This window comes from Miscanthus floridulus, chromosome 12, assembly GCF_019320115.1.
Source record: "Miscanthus floridulus cultivar M001 chromosome 12, ASM1932011v1, whole genome shotgun sequence".
Taxonomy (NCBI): domain Eukaryota; kingdom Viridiplantae; phylum Streptophyta; class Magnoliopsida; order Poales; family Poaceae; genus Miscanthus; species Miscanthus floridulus.
Genome location: NC_089591.1, coordinates 74,027,187 through 74,038,131, shown reverse-complemented (window position 1 = coordinate 74,038,131; position 10,945 = coordinate 74,027,187). Strand labels below are relative to the sequence as shown.

General features: G+C 50.5%; 1 protein-coding gene across 1 annotated transcript; it reads right to left on the bottom strand.

Annotated features, from left to right (window-relative positions):
* Window positions 1–2,523: 2,523 nt before the first annotated feature.
* Window positions 2,524–3,670, bottom strand: LOC136496142 (BTB/POZ and MATH domain-containing protein 2-like). The gene is made up of 2 exons (XM_066491846.1): window positions 3,349–3,670; window positions 2,524–3,179 (listed from the first exon to the last, which is right to left on the bottom strand). The coding sequence occupies exons 1-2, from the start codon at window positions 3,668–3,670 to the stop codon at window positions 2,524–2,526; spliced, it is 978 nt and encodes a 325-aa protein (XP_066347943.1).
* Between the last annotated feature and the right edge of the window lie 7,275 nt (window positions 3,671–10,945).

The following is a 10,945-nucleotide window of genomic DNA, read 5'->3' as shown; positions in this document are numbered from 1 at the left end:
AGAAAATCATCCACGGTAGAATTATAAGGCGTTTTGGCTTGTATAGATTTATTGTTTTAACTATGCATCTGAACACAGTGTATATCTAAGTGCATAGCAAAATAATGTATCTTAAAAATGTTAAAACGGCTTATAACTTGGAATGGATGGAGTAATATATAATTAGTTCCATGCAAACACAAAGTAAAAGAGGTACACAATAGCGCATATAACCACATAGGTTATAAAGCTTCAATCTCACGCGTATAGTGTGACATGAAGAGTAATTGGTGCCGATTTAAGTTGTTGGATTACGAAGAAATATTTGGCCCATTTAGCTCCCGAGCTGACTTGCAAGCTCGCTCAAACTTACTCATTAACTTAAAGAGCTACAATGCCATTTTTTGGCTTGTTACAAAAACTAAAAAAAAAAAGCCAAGCCGAACTGAGTTGAACTAGCTAGCTATCCATGAGCTTTTTCGCTCGACCCTATTTGTACATTTTCAACCACCAAAGTCTAGTTTTCCTTTCGATCCTCAAAGACATACATCTTACTCTCTAGACTCTAAAAAAACCTTTAGATTACCTCTCTGCCCTAGTTAGAATTGGTTTTCAAGATGGATTTATTTTTTTAGTTAAAAAACATTCGATAAATCTCTTACAATGCTTTTAAACCACGAAAATTGTATCTAAGCTTCTAAGTTCTGAAAAAAACTTCTAGATATGGATTGGGATACGTGAAATCCAAATAAGATAATTAGATCTCATGAAAATATCTCTAAAAGCTTCTACAATTCTGAATTAGCTCTAGGAAAATAGAAGAATATCCAGGAAACTAGAAAATTCTGAGGACATACTAATCAATGTCTAAACATGTCTTAAAAACTTTATTCAACAAAAATATGAGACGCAACCAACATGAATGGAAAATACAATATTGTGAAATGCATTCATGTTGTTTAGATGTTGTGTTTTTGTTGAGGAAAGTTTTTAAAATGTACTTAGATATTGATTGCAATGTTTTGGGAATTTTATAGATTGTTTGGATGTTTTTATCCATTTTCTTAGAGCTTGGAGGTTTGTAGAGATATTTTTCATGATCTCTAATTTTTTTTGGTTTGTCATGCCCCAAATATATCTCTAAATTTTTTCTCGGATTTTCAAAAGCTTAGAGACATTTTTGTGGTTTACAAAAATGAAGAAACTACCTTGCCAACCACTTCTACCATGAAATATAATTCAAATGGTTTTGAGAGTAGTGTCTGGGGAGGAGGGCATTAAGATGTCCGGCTCTATAGAGTTTGATAAAGAGAAAAACTGGATTACAATGATAGTATTGGAGTGAAAAAGGATTTTTTTTCCCGGTGCAATGTTACCGTGCAGCAAGGGCAAGCGCCGGCGAACAAGCAAGCATACTACACACACTAAATCAATTTTTCAATACAATTGTCACGGATTCAGAAAATCAATAACTGTCACGAATTTGTCTAGATCCTTCAAAAACTTCCTATAGTGTTATATCGTTATAGTACCAAAGCATGGATTACAAATTCTTTTTTCAAAGGAGTCATGTTGCATGCAGTTGTTGATTGCACTGCACCGACATATTATACTCATCCAATAGAAACACTTATGTCACTCACAATGCAGAAATCATCATAGTTTCTATATGCATTAATTACTCTGTCACCTAAGCATTTTGCTGATGTGGCAAGCGAATTAACGAGAAGAGAGAAAAAAATGGTTTCTTAATAAGAAACTATATCTACAGGAATCAAGACATAAAGAGATGTGATAGTCAGATGAGGGAGAAAAAAGACATGTCGTTGGACAAAAGATTATTATGTAAAAACTATCCATTGGGAACATAGTTTCTTTATATGTAGTGTCAATATAAATTAACAGACGTAGAAACTATACATGGTTTCTAGCATTAAGACTGCCCTTAGGGCGGCTCCAACGGCTATCGAAATTGCTAGCAATGCTCATATGTTATTGGTTAGAGAGGAGAGAGAATTGTAAAATCAATCGCGCTAGCGAGGTCTCAAGCGCTGGTCTCACACTTCTCCCAAGACGCTCACTCTCTGCTCTCTGCTCCGACGTTCAAAGCTTTTTCTGGTTTCTATCATATCTTGAGCCACATCAGCAGACGATTGGCTATGCCATTGAGGGCGCCCTTAGAGCAAGGCCAAAAATAGAGCCAAGTGTTTGGCTATTAACCAAGTTGTACAATAGTGGTCTTTTATTTGTCTATTACAATTTTTTTTATTGTTACTTTTACCTATGTCCTACCTTCTCTTTGATCCTCCTCCTCACATTCACTTCAAGTATGGGCCCACAACTACATATGTATCCGTGCCTAGCTTGTTGCTTGCATGAGAGCCTAGCTCTCCTCTCTTCTCTGCTCTACGTCATTTGTTTGGCTATAAGCTTATTATTGTACTTTCTTATATGATGAAATCAGTTCAACCGACAGCAGATTTTAAATAAGACTCATCAGCACACCTTCCAAAACGTACACCAACGAACAAGCGAGGCTACTGATCAATGATCATCAACTCTTGCCGAGACGACCTTGTCCAAGATATCGCTGGCAACCGAAGGGTAGCTCGCAATGAGATGGCCGAACCCCTCCGTTTTCATGGCAGCGCGAAGCATGTCCGGCCAGGACAGGAACCTCAGGCAAGCTTCTCTGAGCTTGACGCACTGGTGCCGCTCGGCCAACGCCAAGGTGGTCGCCACCGACTGCACGTCGATCCAGCCGCACAGCCTCGCCTCGCACAGCATCCTCAGCCTGTCGAGCCCGTAGCGGTCCGCGGCCACGAGCAGGTGCTGCGCCGCCACGACCCTGCCCGCGGTGCAGTCGTCGGCGAGCGAGTCCGTGTAGATGTAGTGGAGGAGCCCCGCGAAGGCGGCGGGATCCATGTCGTCCACCTTGATGACGCACCGCGCGCCGTCCCCGCCCTGCTGGGCCTCCTTCATGGCGCCGAAGAGCTGCGCCTTGAACACCATGGAGCGGGCCGCCAGGACGTAGCGGTGCGCGCGGAAGAACCGGTCGCCGACGACGAACGTCACGTCGGCGCCGGCGCCGTCCCTGAGCATGCGCGTCAGGTCGTGGCGGAGGACCGACTCCGGGACCTCGATGACGGCGTCGTCCTCCGTGTGCGTTTGTATCAGACATGGCGCACCGGATCGTGAAGCTGTCGTTGGAGTCCCGCAGCAACCCCTCCAGCAGGGATCTGTCGAAGAACGTGTTCGTGCCCCACATGGCACCGGCACGGGCGTAGGTGGAGGTTTCGGTTCTCGTCAAGTCGGCGGTCTCTTTTCTCTTCTTCCTCCTCTTCCCTGTCCTCGTCGACACTCGGCGACCTTTGTCGTCGAGCAGAGTGAATTTGAACTTGACCCTGGTAACGGCCGGTCCGGCCACAAGGCATAGGTAGACCGCCGTGAAAGAGGCTGCCTCCTCTTCAGGAGTCTCGTCGTAGCCGTCGGGGAAGAACCTGATGCTCCAGTCGCACCCGCCGGCGCTGAAGGTGCTCGAGGCAACGACCTGGCCGATGCCCACGAGCAGCGAGAAGTTGGTCACCTTGTAGTCGTGCGTCGCGGTGATGCCGTGCATCAGGCATCTCGACGACGTCGCGGGCAGCAGCGATGGGTTAGCTGAAGATGAGGAGTTGGTATCACCAGCCATGTCATGCGCGCATATGGGAGATCGGCGGCGGCGAAATTAGCTAGGGCAACAGACGAGAGCCTTCAAGGAAACATGCTCGCGTACGTCGCTCAGAAGTCAGGTCCCGGCGGCCTTCGTATTATATACGTAGACAAATAGTGCGTATGTGACCGCACCAGAACACGTACCGAGGTAGGAATCGCGTGTACAGCCAAAACCCCAGGTGCCGCAAGAGTCCAACTTGTGCATGCATGGGTTCCAGATTAAGCCTTGGTTGTTCACGGAGCGGGATTTGCAGAATAATAATTAGGCTAAAAATTTTTTATCTGAAACTGTCGATCGTATGTCAAGTGTATTTATATGACTCATTTATATATTTAATCTCTAGACTCTTGTTTTGCCCACTACCTCAGCCCAATACTCCACTCTACTCCACTCTCCAGACCAGACACCAAGCAACCAATAGTTAAAAGCGGCAGGGCTGGACATCCTGAGACTAACTGCGAAAGCAATGTTTCTGCCATCTCGATCACTGGTTCAATACATCTAATTAATCTACAATGATCCAAGGGTGAAAGACCGTTTTGGTGCAACGATATGGGTCTGTGTCTCATATTTCTTCGACAAGAAAAGGATAACAAAGGATAACAAAGTAGCATAAATGTTTATTTTGCTATGATGAAATGAATACATTTAAGAACTTACTTCCACATTTATATCCAACTGGCGCTTGTTGCATTCCCTTGCAAGACGAACAAGTTTCTTCTGGTCTACATACTTCTCATCATTATGGTTGAGTATATGACAAACGCAAACCATCTTAGAATGTGCCACCGCTTTACGACATTTCTCCTCTGGGGGTATGTAATCACCCTCTTTTCTTATGGTCTTCATGCATTTGCTCATGACCAAATCTTTCTCTTCAAGACAATCGTAGTTATCGAAAGCTTCACCTGTTCTAAACATGGTAATAAATACAAAAGTGCACACAACAAGGATGTTAATGACTACTTTCATAGCCATTCTACAGTAGTATTTGGTTGATTTTGCCGGGATCTTGTATTCATCTTTGCTTGATTGGAATGGTGATTATTTCTATTTATAGCATATGGAAAATCTGGTATATTGGACTTCCATTAATGTCCAAGAATCTTGGAATGGATACCAAACTAAATCAAAAGTCATATAGGTGGTAGCGATAATTAATGTTTTTTTATAACTAGGTTCGTGCCCGTGCGTTGCTACGGGACAACTAAACTTTTATATTAAAAACACACGGATCACACGATAATATAACAATACTGTGAAATTAAATACCGATGTTAAAGTGACAATTAATCCAAAAGGCAAAGTTCGTGAAATTAACACAGTCACGGAGAGCTCGATGTCACATGCTCACAAATCCTATGCACAAGCTGCCGTATAAATAAACTTAAATATAATATTTGAGTAAATATAAACATGTTCTTGAAATGTAAATCTAACAATACCTAAAAATCACATGGACCGTCGGATCAAGCCAACTAAATCCAATTTAACACAACGGTTGCAACACTCCCAAAAATCCTAAATGAAAAATGTGAATGTTTCGAAATCTTATTCAAATGATTAGTGTTCTGGTCATATTGCTTATAGGTCAAACTCTAGCCAACCTTAGTTCAAACTAAGATGGATAAAACCTAAACATATGTGTCGGGTTTATAAACCCGGGGTCCCTCATGGACCGGCTTCCCAACAAAAGCTCGGCTCAACAGACAATGTTGCGAGCAACGCGCAACTCATGGGCCGGCCTAAATACCTAGACGACTGGCCAGAAAGACGATCCAATCTCCGACCGAAAGGCTTGGCCGAGGAGGAACGACGCCCGCTTCCGACTCCGGCCCACCTCTCCGACCGGAGCGCTCGCTTCGGTCTCTAGCCCGCCTCCGGACGATCTCTCCGACAGGAAGGCCTGGCCAAACACCACTTCCGACTCCGACCCGCTTCTCCGATCGGGAATGCGCCCAACCCTTGCTTACAGCTCCTCTCCGACTAGCGCAATCAGAACCGACTGGGACCAACCGACCGGGGACACCCGCTCGGTAAGGACCAGGAAACAGACGGAGAAAGTAAGGCATGACGCACAAGTCAAACCACGATACCAGGGACCGTACCCTGTTCACCTGCCAGGCAGTACCCTACGACCCTCCTGTCACGACAGAACGACGCCATCAACTCCCATACCAGACAAATACGGTAAGGCTCCCCCACGTGCCTCTGAGGCATCAACAGTATTGTGGGCGTCGGTATTTATCATGCCAGGAGAACATGGTAAAACCCCCTGCATGCCTCTCGGCATCAACAGTATAGCAGGTACCGACATCTGCCATACCTGAAGAAGATGAGGCAACCTCCCACGTGCATCTAACATTCAACAGTATTGTGGGCGCCTACCATCATCTTGTACCCGTCGACGTGGACAGCAAGACTCAGCAGCAAACGTACTCTCTCCATCTCACTTGTAAGGCCATCCCCTTCACATATAAAAGGAAATGCGCTCTCTTCCAACAGATAAGTTGATTCAGATAGAGCAAGTTCACTAGTACACAACAAAACCGCCAGGTTCAATCCACAAGCACACGCTCGAACACTTAGCACATAGCGGGGCTCCTGTCACTCTCGGCCCTTTAGACCAGAGTCCGACCTGGGCTCAGGAATAAAGTCACCGACCGACTCAAACTGGACATAGGGCACGTTGCCTAAACCAGTATAAACCATGTGTCATTGAGTGCTACGCCACCTTCGATCACAATGTACGGCAAAACTACAAATATTTACGTGTTGGTCACTTTCTGCACCGACAGTTGGCGCAGTCCGTGGGGAAGACGTTGTACGTTCAACACTTTTGGTCATCAGATGGCCCACTTTTCTGCCACCTTCGCCATGGCGGGCTCAAGCGATATGACTCGCTTTGGCTCACTGGAGTTTCCCGCACTCCCACCTGTTGGGATGCGGGTTCCACCCGTCTTTGAGCCATCCTAGGCCATCCTCTTTGGAAGCCTAGACTTCGTTGCCGACCGGCTCGGCGTACTACACCTCCGCGAGGAGGCACTAGTTCCGGCGCCCATCAGAGGGGCGCCCTCCATCGGCTCCGGGACGCACGACGACTTCAACGATGAGGTGCCTGCGCTTCATTCCGAACAAACTCTCTGCTCAAACCCCGCTGTGAGTAATGTACATGCTGTTATTTACTTGCTATTCTCTATTTTCCGCCAATTATCCGGAGGGACCCCGTTCTCCCCACCACGACCGCCATGCGACCGATTCCCCTACGGCCTTGCATCCCCCACAGATGCGTATGCCCGGGGGCTTCGAAGGATGCTGGCGCCGCCCCCTCTCATGTCCGAATTCATGGGGATGGCGAGCTATGCTCCCACTTGTTTACTCGACCTCATGGATGACGATGTTGAGAGTGACGGCTCCAGCATCAGCGACATGATGTGCGCTATGGTGAACGCTCCGGGATAGCCACTGGTGGTAGTGGAGTCCTTACAGACTCACGCCCCTCTGGACCCTCGTGCGGAGACCCCTGCGCTCATACGGGAGCACGGCGAGGAGCTACGACAACAGAGGCTGAACCAGCCACCTCCTGCGCCAGCGCGCTCGGCGCACCACACTGCGCCCCGTGCGCATAAACCGGCGAGCGGCGCCTGGGATCACGCCCGTCGGGTCTAGCGCAACACCATAGACAGGGGGAATGATCCCCCACAGTTCGCTCAGGCCGATCAGAACATCGCCACTACGGCAATGCTTCTGCGTGGCCTTCCCGAGCCAAACGACCCCCAGGAACACGTGATCCATCGAAACCTTCGGGCACTGGTGGAGACCGCCGCCGTTCAACAGGCGGAGAGCTCCGCATCACGACACCGACTTGCGGCCTCTCTCCCCACCAGGGGAGTGGGGACGCACCAGACAAATCACTCCACCCGCTCACCGCTACAGCCGCCGAGCACGGCACAGGAGGCTGCATCTGTGTCCTGGTCTGATCTGGCGCCCGCTCCACACCGACCGCCTGTACGTGAGCGGCTCGGGCCAAACCAAGACGCTCACAGCATCATCAACAACCGGCGTTAGTCCCAGTAGGATGATGGCATCCATCGAGCGGCAGTAATGGTAGGCGACACAGACCATGGCCGGACCATCGTGAGGAGTGGTGAAACACACCCCAGACGCGGTCTCTGGCCGGACGACCGGAGTCCTAGCCCAGATAGCCTAGGACCACGGGCCTTTGCCCGACGCATCCAAAGAGCGCCGCTGCCGCAACGCTTCAACGGCGGCCGGGGCAAAGGCAAGGCCAAGCGCGAACGATCAGGACGAGGGCCTCTCCACGTAGAGGGGCAAAAAGAATAGAAAAGATCACCGCCGATCGGCCAACTCCGCGTTGGTCGCCACGACTGATCTCATGGGCATGCAGCCCCAGCAGGGTCTTCCGGACCACTTCAACGAGCTCATGGAGAGCCCATGCACCAACCACACCTACCCCATCAAACACCTCTACAAGGACTACGAGCTCCTCAAGCGCCTTCTGCGATAGGCTGGCGGGCCAAAGGAAGAAAAAGGCTAAGAAGAAGTGGCCAGGAAAGGGGGCGTAGCGGGCAAGGATCCAGACGACTGAAGGTCGAGGTGATCCGACCGGATGCCTACCGACTAAAGGATGACAATGACAATGTTCTCACTAATGCTTGGAACAGCTATGTCGTTTCTTCCCCTAAAATTCAGTCTTACCATTGTTTACTTAACGTTTGCTCCTATAAAAGCGCCCCGACCCGAACACTTTCGTCCCGGGTCGCTCGGAGGCCCCACGGGGGTGCACTACCACCTCTATTTTTGTTTACTATCATATGGTAAAACTCCTTCCTACCCGAACGAAAGGGTAGTTCGTTCCTTTAATTTACCTTACGTAGCTTTGCTTCAAATATTCCGACTGATCGCACCCCACCTCTACCTACGGTTACAAGCAGCTGAGCCTCGCAGGCCACGCTCGGGCTCTTAAGGTTGCAGCCTATGGGACGAACGGGCAAGTGCGAAAAAGAAAGAATAAAAAACAAAATTTGCTAAGGTAAAACCAGGGAACGAATGGGACACGCTTCCCCGAACGGAGTGATTCCGTCACAAAAAATGAAACTGATTCATTGAGTACACAAAAAACGTTTGCACGGGGGCTCCCCCACGAACTTAACTTTTTACATCTACTTCTACTCTAGAAATTCTACTGTGGCTCCCCGGCGACATCGGCTGTCGGTGCGACCGGCAAGGGCACAGGCTGCTCGCTCTCCGGCGGGACGACATTCGGCTCCGTCGGAAGTGGGGCGGCATTCATCTCCGACCCGGGCTCCACTCCGTCTGCAGGATGGGCAACGTCCTCTTGACGCGCGCCATCGGCCAGGTCCGCACGGCGGGCATCCATCACCCACTGCGCGGAGACTTGCTCTGCCACCAACTTTGCGTGCGGCAGCTAGCTCTCCCTGAGCGATTGGATGTCCTCCGTGCTCAAGCCGTCGACATACCCACTGTAGATAGTGGCTAAGTCCAGGTCCGGGTGGTACGTTGCCACCGAAGTCAACACCCTCGATGCTCCGTAGAACAGCTCGTGTGTGATGAGGGTCAACCTCTGCCAACCGGATGGCGGGCGCACTAGTACTTAGCGCCGACCCGAAGACCTCTGAGATGACAAGCTGAGCAACATTGCGGATCTGGCCAAGTTCCCCCATAAGAGTACGTTTTTCTTCAAGGGACTTGGCCAACGCCTCCGCATTCCGGCCAAAAGTCACCTTGGTCGTCTCTAGGTCCTGCTCCAATGATTCCACCTTTCCACCCAGCTCTGGAAAAAGGACGACAAGCTCAGAATCAAGCTAAAGGAAGAAACAAACACGTCAAAAGCAGAAAAGGTACTTACCGAGGCGGGTGTTCTCAAGGACAGAGAGTCCCTCCACCTGTCGGGTCACCTGCTCGTGTAGCCGGGCGTTCGCCTCCTCCATCCCCATCACCCGGCCCCGAAGCACAAGCACTTCCTAGTCTGCCTCCGATCGGGCCTTTTGCTCTGACTCTAGGGCATTCCGCTCTGACTCTAGGGTCTCTAGGGATCTTTGGAGCGCCACCTCGATGTACGCCAGGGACTTCTGTAGCTCTGCCTCAGTCTTCGCCTGGCGAGCCTTCGCCGCCTCAAGCCCCTGCTCGGCGGCGGTCGCCGTCCGTGCCTCGGTCACCTCCACCGCTCGGCCTTGGGGCTCACGGTGGGCGGACTCCAGCTGACGCTCAAGCTCGACCATCCGGGCGTGCTCCATCCAGAGGAAATGGGACTTGCGGCACGACATCTTCTGCAGACCCTGCAAAAACGAGAAGCAAGCATGCTGAGGCAACCAACAAGAGACTAAGGGGTCAAGGACAAGCGCGGGAAACTCGCCTCCATGGCGTGCTACAGGTCAACCTTGACCAACCGCTGGACAGACTTAACTCGCTCCTGGGCATCCTCAGGCTTCACCGACAGCTTGGCAAGATTAGGCTCCATGCCGAGTCCTCTCCCCCTAAGGATGTCCCAGAGCTGACACTCCTACGAATCCCAAAGGATGAACCGAACCTTTGTCGGGTCCTCAGGGCAGGGCCACACTAGGTCGGTCTCCTCCAGTTCATCGGAGGGCCTAGCCTCCGACCGGACCACCGCCAGCTCCCGTGATAGCACCGGCGGCTCCACCTCATCATCTGCCTCGTCGTCGGAGGTGATCTCCACCACCTCAGTCTCACGGGCCACCGGTAGGCATTTTGGCTCCTTCTCGGCCGCATCTCCCCCCGACACCGCCAGTGTTGACCGGGAAGGTGAGCCGTGTAGCCCTCCACCTGGTGAGGCAGGAAGCCCGGTCTCCCTCTCCTCTTCCGTTGCAGCCGGTGGAGGAGGGGCCACGAGGGACACCTCCGACGCAGCCTTCGCTATCACCACTGGGATCGCCGCCAACACCATCACCACCACTGCCACCGTGCTAGCAACCGACCCAGGGAGCACCACCCCCAGAAGGGAAGGACTCGCCGCCACCACCCTGCTCTCCCCGTCGCTCGCCGTGGCGCGCTGCAAGTTGGCCTCCAAACCTCCTGCACGGGAGTTGGGGCGATGCTCAACCCCGTCAGCGTCCGGCCGTGGTCAAAAAGTACAGGTTAGTCATACTCTAAAAAAGACTCAACAGCAAGATTGAAAAGAAACAAAGAAAGACATACCGGGATGTAAGCGGTATAACTCTGAAACCAAGATCCGACGTCGACTGACCC

Coding starts and splice junctions, on each gene's coding strand:
- LOC136496142 (XM_066491846.1), bottom strand. CDS start 3,670: ATGGCTGGTGATACCAACTCCTCATCTTCAGCTAACCCATCGCTGCTG. Junction 3,180..3,348: donor CACTCTGCTCGACGACAAAG/GTCGCCGAGTGT, acceptor CTCCAACGACAG/CTTCACGATCCGGTGCGCCA.